Source organism: Oncorhynchus mykiss, chromosome 1 (assembly GCF_013265735.2).
Source record: "Oncorhynchus mykiss isolate Arlee chromosome 1, USDA_OmykA_1.1, whole genome shotgun sequence".
NCBI classification, from domain to species: Eukaryota; Metazoa; Chordata; class Actinopteri; order Salmoniformes; family Salmonidae; genus Oncorhynchus; species Oncorhynchus mykiss.
This window is the reverse complement of record NC_048565.1, coordinates 72,593,848-72,618,352: the sequence shown is the minus strand read 5'-3', so window position 1 is coordinate 72,618,352 and position 24,505 is coordinate 72,593,848. Positions and strand designations below refer to the sequence as shown.

At 39.4% G+C, this 24,505-nt stretch overlaps 2 protein-coding genes across 3 annotated transcripts; both read left to right on the top strand.

Moving 5' to 3' along the window:
* The first annotated feature begins 134 nt into the window (after nucleotides 1-134).
* plek (pleckstrin) lies at nucleotides 135-6,167 on the top strand. Of its 2 annotated transcripts, none has more exons than XM_021611054.2 (9): nucleotides 135-292; nucleotides 2,877-3,032; nucleotides 3,208-3,389; nucleotides 3,535-3,626; nucleotides 3,785-3,969; nucleotides 4,226-4,330; nucleotides 4,762-4,845; nucleotides 5,063-5,135; nucleotides 5,272-6,167. In XM_021611054.2, the coding sequence occupies exons 1-9, from the start codon at nucleotides 251-253 to the stop codon at nucleotides 5,409-5,411; spliced, it is 1,059 nt and encodes a 352-aa protein (XP_021466729.1). In that variant the 5' UTR covers nucleotides 135-250; the 3' UTR covers nucleotides 5,412-6,167. The 2 variants fall into 2 exon arrangements, with proteins under 2 accessions (XP_021466729.1, XP_021466738.1); XM_021611063.2 differs by lacking the exon at nucleotides 135-292 and adding an exon at nucleotides 766-865.
* A 4,563-nt stretch (nucleotides 6,168-10,730) lies between these two features.
* On the top strand, nucleotides 10,731-11,618 carry LOC110532660. The gene is made up of 2 exons (XM_021616746.2): nucleotides 10,731-10,915; nucleotides 11,067-11,618. The coding sequence occupies exons 1-2, from the start codon at nucleotides 10,841-10,843 to the stop codon at nucleotides 11,616-11,618; spliced, it is 627 nt and encodes a 208-aa protein (XP_021472421.1). The 5' UTR covers nucleotides 10,731-10,840.
* Nucleotides 11,619-24,505: the final 12,887 nt, after the last annotated feature.

Genomic DNA, 24,505 nt, shown 5'->3' with positions numbered 1-24,505 from the left:
AGGTTTGATATCAAATACTTACACAGGCATTCTCTCTTTGACCAAGAAAATGAGCAATTGTGGCCATCCTTATTTTACTACCACTGAGCAGGAAGAGGAAGCCAAGCAAGCTGCTAGCATTGTGAGACACCCAATTCAACTTCCACTATTTCTATGACCACACAACACTGTAGGTCATATGTGAGGGGGTTGAGTGTTCCTCTTGTGTCTGCATCAGTTACTCAGACACAGACACCAGCAGCTAGAGGTCATGGAGCCAAAACAGATCAAAGAGGGATATCTGGTCAAAAAGGTAAGGGGGATAAAGGAAAATATCTTCCTGTCAAATAACACTGATTAGTGTATGTCTTTGTGTTTAACTTGGGCCAGACTTTAATATTGTAAATGTGCTGTTGACAGTTTAGCTACTATGCAATAGATTATCTCACATTTGAGAGGGTTAGGGGCAAGATCCTTCGATAGAGACGGTGACAAGATTTAGCAACATCAAGACAGCTGGCAATATGTTTGACCAGTTACATGTCCAACTTGAGCTGTCAGTCAAGTGCTTTAAATTAAACCGAAGGTTAGTATAGTAGTTTTAGGACTATTTCCATTTGGCCTTGAGACTTGTTCGCTTTGCTCAATTTAGACATTTAGAGACTGAGAGCAGATATCAACAAAACTGTTTCACCCACAAACCTCATTATCTGAAAATAACTTTTTATTTCTCATGGCCTGACAAATGACTAACACAGATGATGGGTCTCGTCAAAACAGACAGACTCTTAGTCTGTGGTCAGATGACGACGGATAACCCATAATCTCACTGGATTAATCCAAATGAATAGAAGATGATGGAATAATCTTCCCATGAATCTTACAGGTAGAATACACCTCTTCAGAATTGCATAGCTTACAAAGGTTTTATATTATTCTCGTCAATACCAATGACCCCACTGAATATATTATTTGAAAAAGTATACTTGGTCATAACAGACTTTATATGGGTAAAATAAAGCTCATGGAATAAAACGGAAGGTTTTGCATCTTTCTAAGTCTGAGGCTGCTTTTCAACCTTTCAGACTTTGAATTGTATCTACACCCACCACCCAGGGTGAAGGAACAAGGGGTACATACTAAAGATGCGCATGCTCATCCCCATAATCTTTTCAACATGAACAACTTCATAGTTAAGAACACTATAACAATATGGAAGAAAATGAAATGTATTATACAAGAACCAAAAACATTACCATAACGAACAATCCTTGGATACCTTTTCAGAATTCACCGATAAATTGGTCCACATGAAAGACTAAAGGCATAGAAACCGTAAATGTCTTGGTAACAGGAAATGCACGTATTTCCATGACAAAATTCAAATACAATTTTGGACTGACCAATGTAGATATTTTTAAATACATGCAACTTCAAAGTTTTACATCAAGTAATTCCGATTTGAAATCGTTTGGACATGAGAGAAATCTTGAGGGAATCGTATTTGAGTCAGAAAAGTGTATTCATATGATAGGTGAGATATACAAAACCTTGCAGAGAGCATATTCAACTGACAGTCTCTTAGAAAAATAAATATCTATTGGAACCAAGACTTAAAAATAACTGATATTGGCACAAGATGGAGGGAATGTTGGAACATAACTAACAAAATGACAGTTAACTAAAATATATGCTTAATCCAGTATCAACAACTGTATAGAATATATTACACAAGAGACAACGTTCACAAATGCTACAGCACAATGGCAGAGTCATGTCTTAAGTGTAAAATGAACAATGACTCAATAATCCATACCTTCTGGGAATGCTATGGGCGGAGTTAGAAAGTTGGCTTTATTAAAATGTAAATCCCTCATCATTAACACAAATGCTTTATTATCTAAATGCTGAAAGTGTTTGGGCGACAGAGAAAAACAAAATGGAGCAGTTTGAGGCCATGTGGCAGTTTGAGGCCATGTGGCAGAGAGTAATGCGGGCGCTGGAGATTGGGATGTGAGCATGTGGGTCTGGGCAGAGGTGATGTTGTGGATGTTTGTGAGGCTCTTTATGTTGTCATTTGTATGTGTATGTTTTGTTTTGTTTGTAATTCTTACAAAAGAAAAATGAATAGAACATGATTTTGTCATGTCACGTACTACACTGTTCTTCACATATAAACTTTTGCCTGAGCTATGTTCTTATGCGCTCCAATATTTATCAGTTGTTCAGTATCATTGGAACATATTCTTAGAACTATAAGTAGTGCCTGTGATAGCTCTGTGGTGAACTCTCTATGGTGAACAACAACAATCAGTAAAGGGAAGGGAAACTGCAACAACAACATTTCACATAAAACTAGGTATTTGTATGGATGAATATGTTATTTTTGGTGTGTATTACTTATTATTTCTTAAGATTTGTTCTCAAGTAACATCCCTCTTTGTGAGGATGTATTAGGCAACATTCACTCACTCACTTCCCATAAATCTGTATGCTGAACAGCATTTCTTATGGGAAAAAAATATTCTTAATTTGCATTTATGGAGTAGGGGAAGTTGGGATTGAAAACAAAACACTGCTAGAGGCAGTTACATTCAAATGCAGAGGTTAATATGTGCTGTTTTATGTATTCCCTCGTCCCAGCCCTCAATATTTGATACATGCATTGTGTAAATGAAATACATTTTATGCCCAGCATTCAGGCAAGTCAATTTGGAAAAAAGTCCATTTGGTAACACTTCACATGATGTTTCTATTATACCTGTTTAATAACAATGTCATCTTCTCTAACGTGTTTCTAACTGCATTGTATTTGTTCTGTAGTAACAGAATACCTGTGGAATAGGGACTGATTGATTGAGAGTATCAACATATACATTTCTTTCTGTATTGTTCAGGGCACAGTGTTGAATTCGTGGAAGGTGGTGTGGGTGGTGTTGTCTGATGATGGTGTGGAGTTCTTCAAGAGAAAGGCAGACAGTGCCCCCAAAGGAATGATCCCACTGAAGGGAGCTGTTCTGACCAGCCCCTGTCAGGACTTCAGCAAGAGGGCGGTACGGACACTACTAAATACAAGTACAAGTGTCTATCATTACTGTAGTGCTCCAAACAGTCTAGTTCCTGATCTGACCTCACAATTTTGGCAACATACAAAATTAAAGTACAATGAAAAACATTCCCCCCCCCCCATACATAAAACATGTACATAACATTGCCCTTTTCTTTAAGCTGGTTTTTAAGCTCAGCACGGCCAAGAACCAGGACCATTTCTTCCAGGCCACCCACCTGGAGGAGAGAGAGTCCTGGGTGAAGGACATCAAGAGGGCCATCACCTGTCTGCAGGGGGGTGTAAAGTTTGCCAGGAAGTCGACACGGAGGTCCATTCGCCTCCCCGATACCATCAACCTCAGGTAGGACCTCTGACTTGTCTTACTTACCCACCCCCATGAGCCACAATACGCTTGCAGGAGCTGCATTCATGTCTTCAGAACTATAGCCATCATTCACTTGATAACTTTCTAAGTATTGTCTGCTTTGTTGTCTGCCTTTTCTCAGTGAGCTATGTATTCTAATGAGAGACCAGGAGAATGGGGTCAAAGAGCAGAAGCTGGAAAAGGAGAAAAGAGTCTACAATCACTGCTTCACAGGTGCAGTAATACATATAGGGACTTGGGTGACAGTGGATGTCCTTTTAATTTGTATTTATCCAGGTCAGACTAAAGGGAGCCTTATTGAGCCATTGAGTCTCACTCACTGAGTCACATTGCGATAGATCCTACCAGCTTTGATTCTCTTCTTCATGCAGGTGGTACGGTGGTGGACTGGCTGATCTCTAAGGACAAGGCCAGGAACAGGCCTGAGGCTCTGATGTTGGCTACAGGACTCCTGAACGAAGGATTCTTACAGCCCGCAGGGGACGTGTCCAAACAGGGGGTCGAGGGAGGGACAGTGTCCACCGTCCTCGATGAGCCAAATGCACTCTACTACTTTGTGAGTGAATGGACTGATTGTTTTTGTTAGTCATGTAGCTTAGTGTCTATATATTCTTCCATATTTGCTAGAAGATTTGAAGATATGGTGGTCATTGCTAGAAGACCACACAGACTAGGCGATGTTTGAACATTTCTGTCGTTATAAACGTACGTATGTAAAAGCTTTAATGTATTCTAAGTGAGGATGAGAGGAGACGATGAGATGAGATAATCCTGTGTCCTAATGTTTCTTTACATTGTATGGTGTGTTGCAGGCAGACAGTGGGTTCTTCTGTGAAGGCTACTCCAGTGATGAAGACGTGATTGTGAAGGAGGAGTTCAGGGGTAACATCGTAAAACAGGGCTGCTTACTCAAACAGGTTAGACTGACAACACTGTGTAAATCGATATGAAATATTTAGTTGATGAACTAATGTGATTATTACCGGATCAGATATTTTGGGATGCACTGAATGATGCTGTATTACATACTTAAGTTAATTAAATGGATCACAAAATATTATTGTCAGTAAGCATCACTTTCATTTTCAGAATTACAGCTAAGTTCTCTCTTTCACAAGAGATTGAAACATGCATACACTCTTCGAAAAAAAAGGTGCTTCATCGGCTGTCCCCAGAGTTGGTAGAAAGTGAGAGGGCTGTAGGAGGTCTATAAATGGGGCCTTTCGATGAGGGAGGAAGTGAAATTTCCCCACAGCACCATGTCTGTGGTCGGTGCTGTTTTCACAACTGATAGTGATCAGAATCAGAAGAGCAGACTGCCCGTCATGCTCTCTTTTTTTCACCCTAGGGACATCGGAGGAAAAACTGGAAGGTGCGGAAATTCATCCTCCGGAACGATCCTGCTTATATTCACTATTACGACCCCACCAAGGTACAGGATTAGAGAGTGGAACCTCAACCAAAATTTGTTTCAATTTCGATATTATTTTTCAAGAACATAACATGAAAAACATCTTTCTCTATCTTTACTTCGCTCTTTTCCAATGTCCATAATGTTTCCCCGTCCTGTCTTTGTCTCTCGCTAATCTGCTCTTTATTTCCCCTCAATCCCTATTTCTCTCCCTTCCCCACCCTCACTCTCAATGTAGGGTGATGAGTACCCTCTGGGCTCTATCCACCTGCGAGGGTCTGTGATAACAGCGGTGGAGTTTGTTCCTGATGGTGAGTTACACTGAACCAAGTCCCACTCTAGCTCAGTGTGACTAGCCCTATGAAGTGTAATTGCCATTTCCTGTCAGCAATTCTCTTTTAATTTGTTCTTCAAAACATTTTTCTTCTTCATCTTTTCTCGACTCAGCCAAGAGGTATGATGTTGATGGGAATCTCTTTGAGATCATCACTTCAGACGAGACACACTATTTTCTCCAAGCGGCTACATCTGAGGAGAGGAAGGAGTGGATCAAAGCCATCCACACTGTGTCAAAAACCGGAAAATAATCACAACAGGAACCATAGCTACTCTTAACACCTCACATGAAGGGATATGGAATATGGATGGACATGTTCAAAACATTGTTGCAGAGCCAGAAGGAATCCGAACCGATCTGATCTGAACGATCCTAAACTCTGCTTTTAAGGTTATTTCAAGAGTTTTAGGTTTGATATTGTATTTATGTTGAGGGATTATGAATTTCCTCTTCATATAGATCAAATGCTCCCTCACTTGCTTTTCAACATTCAACATAATGTGGAGGCACTCTCACCTTTATATATATTTATCACAGGCAGGCTGTGAAGAAGCGTGCAATGATCTCTGTGTAGAAAGGTGTGAAGTTCTGCAATGGCTTCTGGTGTGGCCTTCTGCTTTTCCTTCCAGCTGCCTGACAGAAATCATTGTCTTACATCAGATAGCTTGTCGATTTTGCCTGCACCGGTTGAGGGACGAGTGTCACGGAGGTTTGAAGCCATCTGACTTGAGACAATAGTGAAAAATAGGACAGTTCGAAGAATCTCAACATTCCAGCCAGTTCCTATGACCAAACAAACACTTATCATATCCTGCAAATAATTTCCGAATTCGGAGGACCCGTCACTGTGGTTTTCATGATGTTTCTAACTCATATCACTTGATGTACACATGGTCTCTGCACTGGCTGGATGTGGCTGTGTACTATCTCCATTGTCTGTCAAAAAGCCATTACGATTCTTTGTTCCACAGTTTTACACATGTTAAATAAAGATCTACTCTTTGTCTCCACCTTCCGGTTACTATCAAAAAGTGAATGTCTAAAAAAGAAAGTACTGGTTGTAAAAATCAAGAATTGTGTGCCTCTTATTTGACATGCGCCTTTGGTTTTTGACTCTCATGTTTATCAACTCCACCCGGGCATTATGGTATCATGGAAGATGAATTGACTTTCACGAAAAAGCAGCACGTCAAACCTCACCTCAGCTAAAGACCACTTCTCCAACCATTTGTATCATTTAAACTCGACCTACTCTCCTACACAAACTATTCTTCATACAGTTGACCAGGATTTAGTGCTCAGCGATGAGTGATTTTTGAGGTTGGTTCGATTATCAAAAAATAATCACGTTTTTTATTTCAGTTTCTATTATTTGGGTTGAATGCTGTAACACAGAATAAAACAATTAATTCAAGTTCCATGATGGTAGTGACTGCCCATTGCTGCTTATCACTTAACAATAATTTATTCACATTACTTTACTTTAATAAAATATTTCAGTTGTTGTAGATATTACATTTGCTTTATTTGATGACTATTATTTAATTCCAAGTCATCACTCATCTCTATAGAGCTGCTGCCTGTGCTGTGTGACAAAATCACTATTTTGTAGTTCTTCAAAGTAATTAAGGCATACTTTTATGACTGCCGAGTACCAGCCATGAATCACTTAAATCATGTATTTTCAGGTAGAGATACCTCCCGAAGCAACCTCTGCTCTCTATATCCCCTCATGATCTTGCATGCTTCTGCCTTTTCCTTAGCAGGCTTAAAAAGAAACACACTGGACCAGTATATGCGGAATTGTATTATGGTAATTTTTGTTAACTACCACGTTGTGTACACTAAACTATGTAGAATATTGGCCTGTTGGAAACTACAACTCCCTACTACATATCACATTTCAGGCTGGATCTGATTTATATCTAGAGAAATGTGTGCGTTGAGCTCAGAAAAAAAATGAACAAAATGGAATTCAAATAATTGAACCAGAAGGTCAATTAGTTGTTTAAAACATTTTAAATAATCAAAGTTTCGGTTCATCGCTCAGCACTACTAGGCTTGCAACACCTGAAGTTTGTCTGCGTTTTTTGGGGATGAACACCGGAGGGCACTATATGTCAAAATATGACACTTTAAACTGTTCTCACCAGCATATCACCTGGTCTCGTGGCACACACACAGTTATCACTGACACTGGTTAATACAGTCCACTTTGAAAGGTAATGGGATTGCCTAAAATTTGGAAAACACATGTAAATGTAAAGGTCAGCAGGACGCTGATTAGTCTCACTGGTTAACATATTTAGTCAATATTCTAGGAAAGGAGAACACCCATTGGGATAATAATTAATAACCAGATTGATGCCCAGTGTTGACATTACTGTACCAACAATGATGTGTTATAGATCAGTACACGGCTGATCTTGCTCATGCTACGTAGCATAAACACAGCTGATGATTAGAATGAGTAACAGTGAAGGGCTAGAAGGAAAAAAACTAGTATTAAAGGATGGACACACCAACACCTGCATACACATTGATCTGTTAAGGGTTAGTGGTTCTGCTCTGATCATTTCATTTCTAGACTCCAGACAGGAGAATAGTGATCTTTAACTGAGCCACCTTCTCACACTTTCCTTATGCAAAGCGAGTAGTCATGTGTCCAGTCTTCTTTTCACTCACCGTTAACAGCGCTAAGCCCCTCTGTCTAGAGCTAAAGGATGCAGATGCTAAGAGCTGATCCGTGTACTTGTGTGTCCATTCATTAATCTGGGCTCTGAGGCAAAAAACTGTCTGCATGCCAAACCCCTGACTGTTAGCTTGTGTGTAACAGTCAACTGACTGAGTACCACAGGAGGTTGGTGGCACCTTACTTTGGGAGAACCGGCTGGTGGTAATAAATGGAGCGGAATCAGTGGAATGGTATCAAATACATCAAAAACATGGTTTCCAGGTGTTTGATGATATTCCATTTGCTCCGTTCCAGACATTATTATGAGCTGTTCTCCCCTCAACAGCCTCCACTGCTGAGTACACTCCTGTCCAATTAGACCCACTCTAACTACATCACCAGGTTAAGCTGATGGCCTGAATGGTAAACTGCCATGCAGTATCTGGACATACTCAGTGATGTGGCTAAGATGTAAAGCTTGTTACTTATTATTTTTCTTTGGATGTTATCAGTATCCAGGTTGAGCCTTGCTACCGTACCAGCAGAAACTTGGAGCACTCCTTGACAGTAAGTCATTAAGTCATTTTTTCCCCTTACATTGCATGATACCATTACAAGAGCTACAGAGCCTTCTGAAAGGATTCACACCACTTGACTTTTTCACATTTTGTTGTGTTACATTTAAAAGTGATTAAATAGCGACTCTAACAACACCCCATAATGTCAAAGTGGAATATTTTATTTTGAAAACAATTCAAATTCATTAAAAATAAAAAGCGGAAATGTCTTGAGTCAATAAGAATTCAACCCCTTTGTTATGGCAAGCCTAAATAAGTTCTGGAGAAAAAATGTGCTTAACAAGTCACATAATAAGTTGCATTGTAGGCTCTAACCTAATTTACAGCTGTATGTCGGAAGTTTACATACACCCTAGTCAAATACATTTAAACTTTTTCACAATTCCTGTCATACGCTCAGGAGGGAAATGCTTTCTGTCTCCTAGAGATGAACGTACTTGGTGCAAAAAGTGCAAATCAATCACAGAACAACAGCAAAGGACCTTGTGAAGATGCTGGAGGAAACAGGTACAAAAGTATCTATATCCACAGTAAAACAAGTCCTATATCGACATAACCTGAAAGGCTCATAAACCGTCATAAAAAAGCCAGACTATGGTTTGCAACTGCACATGGGGACAAAGATCGTACTTTTTGGAGAATTGTCCTCTGGTTTGATGAAACAAAAATAGAACTGGCCATAATGACCATCGTTATGTTTGGAGGATAAAGGGGGAGGCTTGCAAGGCGAAGAACACCATCCCAATCGTGAAGCACGGGGGTGGCAGCATCATGTTGTGGGGGACTTTGCTGCAGGAGGGACTGGTGCACTTCACAAAATAGATGGCATTATGAGGATGGAAAATTATGTGGATATACTGAAGCAACATCTCAAGACATCGTCAGGAAGTTCAAGCTTGATTGCAAATGGATCTTCCAAATGGACAATAACCCCAAGCATACTTCCAAAGTTGTGGCAAAATGGCTTAAGGACAACAATGTCAAGCTATTGGAGTGGCCATCACAAAGCCCTGACCTCAATTCTATAGAACATTTGAGGGCAGAACTGAAAAAAGTGTGTGCGAGCAAGGAGGCCTACAAACCGGACTCAGGTACACCAGCTCTGTTAGGAGGAATGGGCCAAAATTCATGCAACTTATTGTGGGAAGCTTGTGGAAGGCTACCCGAAACGTTTGACCTAAGTTAAACAATTTAAACAGCAATGCTACCAAATACTAATTGAGTGTATGTAAACTTGGGAATTCCCACTGGGAATGTGATGAAAGAAATAAAAGCTGAAATAAACCATTCACTCTACTATTATTCTGGCATTTCACATTCTTAAAATAAAGTGGTGATCCTAACTGACCTAAAACAGGGAATTTTTATTTGGATTACAGTTTTTTCCAATTGCTAACACACTAAAATGACATGCACAGCACAATTATTTAAACTGACACACAGAGAGCAAAACCTCTTCTCAAGTCTCCAAAAGTCTAAACACATTTTCTGCTTTACACACATTTTGCAATTCAAAATGGCACTTTTTAAATGCATTGCACATGGTTCTCTGCATAAGACACAACAATCTGACATAAAGTCACATGTTTGCCATTTCAAAACACTGCCATTCAAAATTACACTACATGAGCTAATTGGCCAATACATGTGCCACCTGGCCTGGCCAAACACCTCAATGGTTAATTGTTACCACTTCAATCAGGAAGTAAGCGCTATGAAAAGACCACAGGTGAGCACCTTTTGTTTTACAAAAACAATGGAAGCTGTTGCAGAGAGAGGAAGAGGAAGAGGGAGGGTGAGAATGAGAGGGGGAGGAAGAGTGAGAGGTATGGGTAGAGCTGGTAGAGGAGTTAATGGCCAAAGAAGACAAAATCTTTCAAATGAAATCAGAGCAACCTTAGTTGATCATGTCATCAACCATGGGCTGACATTGCGAGAGGCTGGACAGAGAGTGCAGCCCAACTTGAGCCGTGTTACTGTCGCCTGTGTCATCCGGACATTTAGACTGGAGTACAGGTATGTAACCAACATTTCTTTCATACTATGTAGTACACCCCATGTTATAGTGTATCAGTTGGGTGACACCTGTTTACTTCATGAATGGCTGATGTCATACACTAACTGCACAAATTTCCTGTAGAATTTACTCTACTGTGGGGGAAATATCTTTAGGCTGCATTGCCCAAGCCCTATATTTTAGTTTTTTGGTTTTTCTAAAGGACTGAGCGACGCAACCATGGTAGAGGAAGGGGCCAAATGTTCACCGGGGTACAGGAAGCTAACATTGTAAACTTGGTTTTGGAAAATAATGAAATCAGATTACGAGAAATTCAAAGCCACATCATCCAAGACAACACCATATTCAACAACATTCAACGAGTCAGTCTGTCCACATTGGCTCGCATTCTCACGCGAAACCAAATCAGAATGAAACAACTTTATAAGGTGCCGTTTGAGAGAAACTCTCAAAGAAACAAAGAGGTCAGACGAGCATATGTGGATGTAAGTACAATATTGACTGCAGTAAACTACACGCAACATTGTTTCCCAGTGTACTGGATAACACCATATTGACTGCAGTACACTACACACAACATTGTTTCCCAGTGTACTGGATAACACCATATTGACTGCTTTTGTTCTATGTTTTTAGGGAGTACTGGAAATGGATGCTCATGCAATCCCACATGAGTTCATCTTTATAGATGAGGCTGGGTTCAACCTAGCAAAGACCAGAAGAAGGGGGAGAAACGTCATTGGCCACAGAGCCATTATAGATGTTCCTGGCCAACGTGGTGGGAACATCCCAATGTGCGCTGTCATCTCCAATACGCATGGTGTCCTCCACCGTCATGCCAACCTTGGACCATACAACACAGCCCATATTCTCACATTTCTGGACAGACTCCACAACATTCTCATACCACCAGAGCGTATGAATGATGCAGATCATCAAAGAACCCGGTACGTTGTAGTATGGGACAACATGAGCTTTCATCGTGCAGCCCCAGTCCAAAACGGGTTTGCTGACCACCCACCATTTCTCGTGCAATACCTCCCACCATACTCACCATTTCTGAACCCCATAGAAGAGCTGTTTTCGGCATGGCGGTGGAAGGTATACGACCGACAGCCCTTTGTGCACAGGCCTCTTGTGCAGGCTATGGAAGAGGCATGTGATGAGATTGATGTGGGTGCGATTTAGGGATGGATAAGGCACTCAAGGCACTTCTTCCCTCGATGTCTGGCAAGGGAAGATATTGCCTGTGATGTGGACGAGGCGTTGTGGCCTGACCCAGCTGTGCGGCAAGATGCTGCCTAATTATTTTTCTTGACTCTTTTTTTCTATACATTTTCTGCAATTTTCTTTTTCAGTTTACTGTTTTTTGTGAGCATATTTTTGTTCAGTCCAATGTAAATATATCTGCTGTGCATATGTTGCACTGACTTGTTTGGTGAAAAATAAAATAAAATCAAAACTGTTTCAAAAGCATGTGTGTGTATCTGCAAATATTTCTGTGCATCTGAAGATTTTCAACAATTTGAACTATTTTAGTATTATGGCAAAGCATACTAAAGATGAGAGTGCTTTTCATTATGCCCAACAGTGTGTAGTTGGTTAGACAAAAATCTGCTAATATGAATGAAGTGTGTGCCATTTCGTGCAAACATTTGATTTTGATAATGCTATATGTAGTTTTGGTTGCAGTGCTTCATTTTGCAGGATATATGAGGTATTTTGCAGTTTGGTTGTGTGGTTTTGTGAATTGTGTTAAGTATTTTGATAAAACCAGCCTAGTTTGCAAAATTGTGTTTTAGCAATTGGGAAAAACTGTAAATGTCAGGAATTGTGAAAAACCGTGTTTAAACTTCTGACTTCAACTGTATCTATCTGTGTGTGTGAGAGTGTGTGTGAGTGTGTGTGTGTGTGTGTGTGTGTGTGTGTGTGTGTGTGTGTGTGTGTGTGTGTGTGTGTGTGATGTGTACTGTATATTCATTTGCAATAGTTAACATTCTCAGCCATCCAGCAAGGTCTTGTTTTTAGCGCTAGCCCTAACAGAGCCAGACTTAGCCTTCTTAAATCCAGCCCAAGACAGTTTTACTGCCAGACAAGCCCCATCGCCTGCTGCTGAGCAAGGAGATTTTTCTGATTGGCCTTCCCTTAAACACAAACAGTGGGTTATTTCAGCTGTGAGTAAAGGCACTTTATTATGTGAGGGACTGTGCAAAGTGTCTGGACTGCAGAGCAACCGTGTAGCTGCTATCGATTCTTTGGGTAAAGATGACGGGAGTCTAAAGTTTGAAGGCCAAACCAAGACAAAAGCACAGAATGACTGTCAAGGAGGCAAAGTGAGTGGAGATTGTTTGGACTTGAGTGGACTTTATTGATGGACTTTCAGAGCTAAAACCTCAGGTTTTACATTGGGCCTATTGAAGGATCATGTATCCTGTCTTTTTGTGTCTAATTACAAATGGATCAGGCCAACAGTGAGGATGTATTACTTATTTTAAGAGCATAAAATATACCAGCCCTGATATGTATCTTATCTGATCCCTTTGACATGGAAATATATATTTTTTTTATATCACTCAAGTGAAACCGTGCATCTTTCCACATGGTCCTGAAATAAGATAACATTGTTAGGCTACTGTGAGAGAACAAATACAAGATTATGTTATAATACTGTTTATGCATTGAACAGCTTTGATGAGTACTCTCTCATCTGTGTCTATGGGACAGAGTTGGGCCTCTGGGGCTTGAGCTGACAGTCGACTTGGTAATAAAACCTAAAGACTGCATTCAGTTGACAAGGTGTGATGGGTGTAACCGAGATAGAGATAGCCTGGAGGAATAGAACAAAACCCTCACTGTTCCCAATCATCCTGGCACCTGGGCCGTGTTGGGGGTTCAAACAATACCAGGTGCAGATAACCAGGAGATTAACCCAAAGTGGCTTATGATGCCCCCCGATCTGTATGGGGGTGGAACCAGCCATGACTAAGCATTTTTAATGTCAGCTATATAAGAAACAGGATTCCTCTGGAAGGTTAAGCTCTCGGCAACACAAACTTATGAGTGTGCGGTCGACCAGCTTCATTATTGCTTGTTTGAATAATTGTCCAAATCTCTCTCAGCATACAGTGGGGCAAAAACGTATTTAGTCAGCCACCAATTGTGCAAGTTCTCCTACTTAAAAAGATGAGAGAGGCCTGTAATTTTCATCATAGGTACACTTCAACTATGACAGACAAAATGAGAAAAAAAATCCAGAAAATCACATTATAGGATTTTTAATGAATTTATTTGAAAATTATGGTGGAAAATAAGTATTTGGTCACCTACAAACAAGCAAGATTTCTGGCTCTCACAGACCTGTAACTTCTTCTTTAAGAGGCTCCTCTGTCCTCCACTCGTTACCTGTATTAATGGCACCTGTTTGAACTTGTTATCAGTATAAAAGACACCTGTCCACAACCTCAAACAGTCACACTCCAAACTCCACTATGGCTAAGACCAAAGAGCTGCCAAAGGACACTAGAAACAAAATTGCAGACCTGCACCAGGCTGGGAAGACTGCATCTGCAATAGGTAAGCAGCTTGGTTTGAAGAAATCAACTGTGGGAGCAATTATTAGGAAATGGAAGACATACAAGACCACTGATAATCTCCCTCGATCTGGGGCTCCACGCAAGATCTCACCCCGTGGGGTCTAAATGATCACAAGAACGGTGAGCAAAAATCCCAGAACCACACGGGGGGACCTAGCGAATGACCTGCAGAGAGCTGGGACCAAAGTAACAAAGCCTACCATTAGTAACACACTACGCCGCCAGGGACTCAAATCCTGCAGTGCCAGATGTGTCCCCCTGCTTAAGCTAGTACATGTCCAGGCCCGTCTGAAGTTTCCTAGAGAGCATTTAGATGATCCAGAAGAAGATTGGGAGAATGTCATATGGTCAGATGAAACCAAAATATAACTTTTTGGTAAAAACTCAACTCGTCGTGTTTGGAGGACGAAGAATGCTGAGTTGCATCCAAAGAACACCATACCTACTGTGAAGCATGGGGGTGGAAACATCATGTTTTGGGGCTGTTTTTCTGCAAAGGGACCAGGACGACTGATCCGTGTAAAGGAAAGAATGAATGGGGCCATGTATCGTGAGATTTTGAGGGAAAACCTCCTTCCATCAGCAAGGGCATTGAATATGAAACGTGGCTGGGTCTTTCAGCATGAGACAATGATCCCAAACCCACCTCCCGGGCAACGAAGGAGTGGCTTCGTAAGAAGCATTTCAAGGTCCTGGAGTGACCTAGCCAGTCTCCAGATCTCAACCCCATAGACAATCTTTGGAGGGAGTTTAAAGTCCGCGTTGCCCAGCAACAGCCCCAAAACATCACTGCTCTAGAGGAGATCTGCATGGAGGAATGGGCCAAAATACCAGTAACAGTGTGTGAAAACCTTGTGAAGACTTACAGAAAACGTTTGACCTCTGTCATTGCCAACAAAGGGTATATAACAAAGTATTGAGATAAACTTTTGTTATTGACCAAATACTTATTTTCCACCATAATTTGCAAATAAATTCATTAAAAATCCTACAATGTCATTTTCTGGATTTTTTTTCTCATTTTGTCTGTCATAGTTGAAGTGTACCTATGATGAAAATGACAGGCCTCTCTCATCTTTTTAAATGGGAGAACTTGCACAATTGGTGGCTGACTAAATACGTTTTTGCCCCACTGTACATGCATTTCCACGACACTACTACAGTAAAAGGAACATGTTGACAAAAAACATAATCTTTACTGATGACGTCTTACAGTGCCTTCAGAAAGTATTTAGATACCTAGACTTACTAAATGTTGAAGCTTGAATTCAAAATGGATTAAATATGTTGTTTTTGCACCCATCTACACACAATAACCCATAGTTATAGTAGTAGTTAAGTGAAAACATGTTTTAGAAAATGTTGCAAAGTTAGTGAAAATACAATACATAAATATCTATTTTAAGTATTCACACCCCTGAGTCTTTGTAGAAGCATATTTGGCAATTACAGCTGTGATTCTTTCTGGGTAGGTCTCTAAAATCATTGCTAGATGACAATTTTCAGGTCTTGCCATATATTTTCAAGCAGATTTAAGTCAAAACTGTAACTCGGCCATTCAGGAACATTGACTGGCTTCTTGGTAAGCAACTCCTATTTAGATGTGGTCTTGTATTTTAGGTTATTGTCCTGCTGAAAGGTGAATTCATCTACCAATGTCTTGTGGAAAGTAGACAGAACCAGGTTTTCCTCTAGGATTTTGCCAGTGCTTAGCTCCATTCAATTTATTTTTTTATCCTGAAAAACTCCCCAGTCCTTAACAATTAAAAGCATACCCATAACATGATGAAGCCAATGTATGCAGAGCCCCTGCCTTATCAATATAGGTAAATATATGATTAACATTTGAGGGGCTCTGTCTTCAATATAAAGTACTTCAAATCAAATTGTATTGGTCACATACAGATGGTTAGCAGATGTTATTGGTCACATACAGATGGTTAGCAGATGTTATTGCGAGTGTAACGAAGTGCTTGTCCTTCTAGTTCCGACAGTGCAGCAATAACAACAAGTAATCTAACAATTCCACAACAAATACCTAATACACACAACTCTAAGTAAAGGGATGGAATAAGTATACAGATGAGTGATGACCGAGCGGCATAGGCAAGATGCAATAGATGGTGTAAAATACAGAATATACAAATGGGATGAGCAATGGAGGATATGTAAACATCATTATTAAAGTGGCATCAATAAAGTGACTAGTGATCCATTTGTTAGAGTGGCCAATGATTTCCAGTCTGTATGTAGGCAGCAGCCTCTCTGTGTTCGTGATGGCTGTCTGATGGCCTTGAGATAGAAGCTATTCTTCAATCTCTCGGTCCCAGCTTTGATGCAACTGTACTGACTTCGCCTTCTGGATAGTGTCATGACGTTGGCCTGGGGGGTTGGTTTATGACAGTCATAAATACCTCTTCCCCCCTTTTTCCTCCCTACTCTACTGAGGTTACATTTAAAAAAAAACTTGGTTAACATAGAGATTCTGGGAACACCAAATAATTTCTGTTAAACTCACAGACACTATTTTAACAGTTTTGGAAACTTTAGAGTTTTCTATCCAAATCTACCAGTTATATGCATATCATATATTCTGGGCCCGAGTAGCAGGCCGTTTAATTTGGGCATGCTTTTCATCCAAAATCCCGAATGCTGCCCCCTACCCTAGAGAAGTTAACATACAAACCATCGGACAGTCAGACTGTACACTCTTGTTCCCTTTCTCTCTTTCTCTTCCCTCTATCGTTCCAGTGCTTTACCCTGAAACAGACTTTCTATTTTCAAACGCACTTCCTATTGAAGTTCATTAGAGCTGGACTATTATTGCCCTACCATAAGTATTTGGGTGGTTGCTTGCAAGTTGTGTATTGTTATTTGAACTGTATTGAGGTGGGGTGTACTAATGACATGTGGCCGAGAAGATTGTGGACATTTTTAAGGCCTTTGTTGTGTCTATGAACACCCCCCACATTCATACCCTCTGCACTCCTCCACTGGAAGATAATACATATTACTGCAAATCCTCTGTTGATGACTGGGTTCTTTCTTGTATGAAGTTGCTGTTCAATTGCTCTGCCATTATTATTATTATTATTATTATTATTGTATGAGGTATTATTGGTGGGGTTACCCCTGTGCTGTGATGTGGGTTTTATAGTGTGTGTATTCTCTTTTCTCTCCACTGGCTATCTGGTAAACAGGCCACATTCTAGGCAGTCTCTTCTGCTGATGTGTGTGGGTCTGGTAGTGGTACTCTCTCTATTCTACTCTTTTCCTTTCGCATGGTTAATACCTGCCTGGAGTCCGAACAAAATCTTTCTTTACCCCTCTCTAATAAATAGCGCTACAAACTTCTGTCGCGATAATTTTTAATCCCAATGATAATAACTAACAATCAATAGCTCTGACCAATTCCCGAGGTTTGTAAGACCATGGGTATAATAATAATTAGTCAAAGACTCAGCTTATTCAAAAGGTTAGTACAGTTTATTCAGAGAACGTTCTAAAGCCAAGAATACAAAGACATTCATTTTATAGCTGTGCACATACTTCCACACAAACAGTAGGTATCCTACGCACATACTGTCCTGCTACCCAGCCAACAAAGATTAGGGGAGGCCGTGAGAATCGCTCCCCATCCTCCCTCAAGATAGGGAGACCCCTCCCTCAGGATAGGTCGACACCGAATCTTGCTCAGACAGTCTGTTTTTAAGATACTATAATAGACATATTGTACAGATATATTGTTATACCCTAATTCTGCCTAAAAACTACACTCACGGATATATAATTCTACTGACTAAAACCACACACATCATTAAAATAATCTCATGATTCTAATCAATTTCATACAATCATATGGTTTCAGGGTGGAATATTCTAATCATTAATTTAAACATATAAATCCCATTAACAACTTCTGACCCACTGGGAATGTGATGAAAGAAATAAAAGCTGAAATAAATCAGTATCTCTACTATTATTCTGACATTTCAGAGTAGAGTGAGTAAAATAAAGTGATGATCCTAACTGACCTAAGACAGGATTAAATGTCAGGAATTGTGAAGAACTGAGTTGAAATGTATTTTCCTAAGGTGTATGTAAACTTCCTACAAATATAGGTATTCCTCTTGTCCAGATGGGATAGGGCAGTGTGCAGTGTAATTGCGATTGTATCGTCTGTGGACCTGGAGGGGTGGTATGCAAACTGAAGTTGGTCTAGGGTGGCCGGTAAGGGAGGTGATATGATCCTTGACTAGTCTCTCAAAGCACTTCATGATGACAGAAGTGAGTGCCTCAGGGCTGTAGTCATTTATCTTTGCCTTCTTGGGTAGAGGAACAATGGTGGCATGTGGGGATAGCATACTGGGATATAGAGAGATTGAATATGTCCGTAAACACACCAGCCAACTGGTCTGCGCATGCTCTGAGGACGCGGCTCGGGATGCCGCCTGGGCCAGCAGCCTTGCGAGGATTAACACGTTTAAATGTTTTACTCACGTTGGCCATGTGGAAGGAGAGGGGTGATTGTTAGTGGGCCGTGACGATGGTACTGTATTATCCTCAAAGCGGGCAAAGAAGGTGTGATCCACGTGATCAAAACAGTCTTGAAGAGTGGATTCCGATTGATCAGACCAGCGTTGAATGGTCCTAGTCACTGGTACATCCTGATTGAGTTTCTGCCTATAAGACGGTATGAGCAAGATGGCGTCATGGTCGGATTTGCCGAAGGGATGCGGGGGAGGGCTTTGTATGCATCGCAGAAGTTAGAGTAGCGGTGATCGAGTGTATTACACCCACGCGTAGTGCAATCAATATGTTGATAGAAATTAGGTAGCCTTGTTATCAAATTTGCTTTGTTAAAATCCCCAGCTACAATAGACACATGTATGTTTTAGGAATTGTAATTATGAGATTTCTGTGGTTTGAATTTGGCGCCCTCTATTTTCACTGGTAGTTGTCATATCGATCCCGATATCGGGATTGCAGCCATAACAGGTTAATTAACTGTGCAGATCAAGAAGAGTTAAGAAAATATTTACCATATAAACTAAAGCAAAAAATTATAAAGAGTAACACAATAACGAGGCTATATACAGAGTTGATATCTTTGCCAGGATTTCTGTCGTTCAAATGGTTATTTTCTGTGATTTTATTAAGCAGAAAGTAGGAGAATAGAAGGGAGTATGAATGAGCAATGTATTGTATATGGTACACACCAAATTGGCCAGTTTTACCTAGTGTTGACTTTTCAGTGTAACATTTCTAGTCTTGATTCAGGAGTTAAATTAACTTAACATTCAGTGGTGTAAAAAAAAAAACGTGTGCTGTTGTTAATACCTAAATCTAAATCCCTTTAGATTTGTGTGTAGTTGTTGTGGAATTGTTAGATTACTTGTTAGATATTACTGCACTGTCGGAACTAGAAGCACAAGCATTTCACTACACACGCATTAACATCTGCTAACCATGTGTATGTGACCAATATAATTTTATTTTATTTTAGTGGTGTGGGATTGTGTAATTTTTACTCTGTGTTGAGTAAAACACTCAACCACCATAATCTTACGCCACAAAAAAATAACATACACTTTTCTAAACAAATCCAATCTTTTAGATTAATTTCACCCATTACTGTAATAGTTACAGTTGAGATGATTTTGGTAGTCCCATGAATCATTCATCCCTACCCTGGCAGTCATTCTAAATGTAGGAATTTGACAGTGCATGTCAATAAAAAAATGTATTTTTTGGATATCCTGACTCTGGATGGATTCCAATAGTAATTACACATCACTTTGCAAATCAGCATAATCTGACTTGCAGGCCAGATGTGACATATACAAAGGGAGTTTTGTAATGCTGCTATGTTAGGGTATAACTAGGCCCGCAAAAAAAGTATTTATGAGATATGTAATGCATTGTCATAAAGAGTTTGATTTGAAAGGCGATAAGTCTGCTGGAATCATTCAGAACCCTTAAAAATAGTAGAACCCATTTTAGAGGAGAACCTTTAGAAGATAAAATAGTTATTGGTAGAATAACTATTCATATAGGGTTCTAGGCATAGATGGTTCTAGGTAGAACCATTTACAGGGTGTTACCTAGCACCAAAAAGGTTTCACCTATGGGGACAAATCGAATAACCTTATATGGTTCTACTTTGCACCTTTTTTCAAGAGTGTAACATAACTGGTATCGTAAAAAAAAAGTGACTACAGAAAATTGTTACAGAAGATTGGTCTCTTGTCAAGTTCCTCCAATGTGACTAGACAATGAGTTTTGTGATATCCCTCTCCACAAAAAAATATGTTAAACTATACGCGACACAAACAAATCTTGTGAAGGTCTAATTATACAGGACAAACTATGGTTGGCAATTGATTCCTTTCAGACGTGGAAAACCCTTGGCCTTGATGGCATTCAAATAGAGGGACTGATCTCTATCCTACTATAGCAGGAGCCAGGGGGGGTACAAAGACCCAGTATAATACAGGAGGGCCCTCACCCTTCAATGTTGTATTGCAAAAATATTGACTAAATGTATTGCTCATAGAATTAAAAAGGTCCTACCAGACAATTTTCATCACGATCAGACGGGATTCTTAAAAGATATTGGAGACACCATTAGACAACTCCTAGAACAAATTGAAAACTATGAGAATGGAGGGAAACCAGATATCATCTTTAAAGCAGATTTTGAGAAAGCCTGCGTAACAGTACATCTACAATCTATAAGTGCCTGGATTTGTTCAACTTTGGAGAATCTTTCATAAGATGGGTAAAAGTCAAGTACAGCAATCCTTTATGTAAAATAATAAATAACAGTTACTTCTTTGGGAACTAAAAGAAGGTTGTCCTCTGTCCACTTATTTATTATGTCCATTAAACTGTTAACTATACAAATCTGATGTAATGATAACATTAAGGGGCAAAACATGCTTCAAGTTCTCTCAAGTACTCAATCTTTAGCCTTGAAGGGCCTTATTGAGGACCTGGATAATTCCTCGAGTTTCTTTGGACTTAAACCCAACTATGATAAATATACTTTATTACATATTGGGTCTCTAAAAGATAGAAACTTGTCGTAATTACTGATTCTGGTTCCTTCTCAAAAAACAAGCATTACCTCACAACCATACAAACAGAAAGAACTGAACTAAATAGGGAGCTGATGAGAATTGAACACAGGTGAAATCAAGGAACAAAAATGAAAGACAGGGCTACGTTCCAGAACACAAAGAAACAGGGCTATGTTCGAGAACATAAAGAACAAAAGGTTAACTAAGAAAAGAAAAGCAGAACCTTACACATACATACACACTCCAGACTCCGACATTGCTCATCCTAAAATGTCTGTATTTCTTCATTTCAATCTTTTACTTTTAGATTTGTGTGTATTGTTGTGTATTGTTAGACATTACTGCACTGTTGGAGTTAGGAACACAAGCATTTCACTATACCCGCATTAACATCTGCTAAATACGAGTTTTTGATCTATTTAGATTTTTTCATACCATTGAATTTCAATACCCAATATTTTCATACCCAATGTTGTCTTTTTGCAACATTTCCAGAAATATTTTCTACAAACTAGATTTTATTCCCGGCAAAATATGACTTAATTTCAGATTGATACACCATTACACAATATTTACCATCACTTGTCAATGCTTTTGATCCATGTTGTCACATCTACTCCCGCTCCGGCACGTGACATTACATATCTACTAACCACTGGTCCTGGCAACCCACATTGCGCGCACCTGGCAACCATTATTGCGCACACCTGCTCCCCCTCGTTAAGCACATATGGACTTCATCACCACCCTGATTACTCTCCCTTCCCATACCCTCAGTAAGCCTCAGTAGTAGTGGTTTTGGTTACGTTCAGTACTCTTCACCTGTTTGCTGATGTTTGCTGATGATGATGAAACACATTCCGCACCTGTTTTCTGACTCCCTGGGTATACAATACAGATTTCGATTTTTGATTGATTTTCACAGTTTTCTTAACACAACATTTTCATATCCAAATATCATGCCCAAAGTTTTCAGACTTAATTTCAGATTGATAAGCCATTACACAATGTCCTACCATTTAATTTTAATTATCAAGATTTTCATACCAAATTTAGCATTTTTGCAACATTTCCAGAAAATTGTTCTACAAATTTTAAATAAAAAACATAATTTTTTAAATTAGAGGCCTATTACAAGTATTTCATTTTGATCTATGCTTGGGTTCGTAAACAAAAATAAACGTTTGCAGCCCATGCGCTCTGGCTAGTAGCAGAGGTGGTTTGTGCACCTGGAGTGTGAAGTGGGCTCTCTCAGCATACATAGCTCTTTCATCATACTGTCATATCAAGAGATCGTGACTCACGGGGGAAGGCAAAAAGGGGAACACAATGTACTGAAAGTCTCCAGAGTCATAGCAAATGCAGTGTTCTGGTCTATCACCTTTGCTTTCAACACAATAAATTAGCAAATGGATACTGCCTATTCTCCCAGAGGAGTAAGGGAGCACACCTCATTATCTCTTTATAGCATTATTTGTACCTTCTATCTGGGGGAGAGAACCTTACGAGGAGGCTACAGTTCTAGCTTCCAGCAGCTCGACCGAGACCATGGAAGACATGCTTAACCACAGGGGTGTCGGAAGAATCCATTTCACAAAACCACTGAAAGGGAATATCAAATCACAAGGGGAGAGTGGCCTGTTAAATAGCCTAATGGTTGAAAAATATGGGGGTTTACCCATAACACATTGCATTCATACAAGATTATGGCCGGCAGGTAGCCAAGTGGCTCGAGCGTTGGACTAGTAACTGAAAGGTTGCAAGATCAAATTGACAAAGGTAAAAATCTGTTGTTCTACCCCTGAACAAGGCAGTTCCTAGGCTGTCATTGAAAATAAGAATTTGTTCTTAACTGACTTGCCTAGTTAAATAAAGGTAAAATAAAAATGAATACACACTCTGGTGTTAATTGATCAATCTGTCGCTGGGACATGTACATATTTCTTTTTAGAAATAACAGTTTCAACTCATAATTTCCTTAAATAAACTAACCGGTGCCAAATGTGAGAAGGATTATTATTATCGTAGGGTGCAGCATCCTTCCTGTCAATTTATTGCATAAACAATAAAAAAAAACTCCAATGGCATTGTTTAACCAAATAATAAATATTATTCTTATAATAATAATAATACCACATCTGAAAAATGTATAGGACTTGCCTAAAGAGTGCTTGTCTCAAACAAGTGTTTCATATTAGTAGTAAACACAGTCTATGCACTCAAACATTTTATTTTTATTTTATAGTTTTGCTCTATCATATTTTGTTAACATTACACAATTATGTTTTATGGTGGAATGTAATTGTCTCTTGTAGAATTTACTTAAAGCTGCGATATGTAACTTTTTGGACTACCCAACCAAATTCACATATAAATGTGTGTTATAGATCTGTCATTCTCATTGAAAGCAAGTCTAAGAAGTGGTACATACGTCCTATGTGTGCTATTTCTCTTCTCGTTCGGTTTTATTCACCAGCTTCAAACAGCTGAAAATACAATATTTTTGGGTATGGAAAATATATTTCACAGCGGTTTAGATGGTAAAATGATTCTCTCGAATATGTTTGCTTGTTTTGTCACATAAACTGAAATTAGGCAAACTATTAGAATTTGAGCAAACAGGAAATGGCGGAGCATTGCTGCATGGTGGAACTTGATCTGCACCAGATTCCATCATGTAGAAATGAATTGACCAAATTTTGTTTGGTCAAAGAGGGGCTTCAGAGCTCATTAGAATAATATCCAGAATGCATTGGAACCATACATTTCTACATTTACATTTTGGTAATTTAGCAGAAACTTTTATTGAAAGCGACTTGAGTCAGTGCATTCAACTAAGGTAGACAAACAACCACATGTAAAAAATGTATGTAACCGTTACTGAGAATGTAATCTTAGCTGTACTGATCTGTTGGTTAGTTTATTGTCTCTTAAATTCTGCTGGTTTAGGAGCTATCAGAGATGCTCATGAATGAGGAAGAAGCAGCTGGTAGCACAAAGCTCCTGAAATCTTCACTATTCTGTGATTAGTTGGAAATAAAACTGCTGAATGTAACAAAATGCTTTTTTTCAGTTTGTAGTTAGGATGAATGTACATTTATTTGGGAGCTACCTGATCTAATTGAGTTGAAACTTGATTACCTAAATAGATTTTGTCAATCGGACAAAACCATTTCTAATTATTATTTCTCAATTCACTAGTGTTTCAATAATACAATTATAGATCTGTATTAATAATTTAATGTAAAAATAGCCTGTTTCCATTTGATGTAACTGCTGTCCAAAATAGAATTAAAGGGATACTTTGGGATTTTGGCAATACCCTAGTTCTGATGAAATACCTAGATAAAGGTGTGTGTTATCTTAATGGGATACCTCAGCATTCGGGTGATGAATGTGT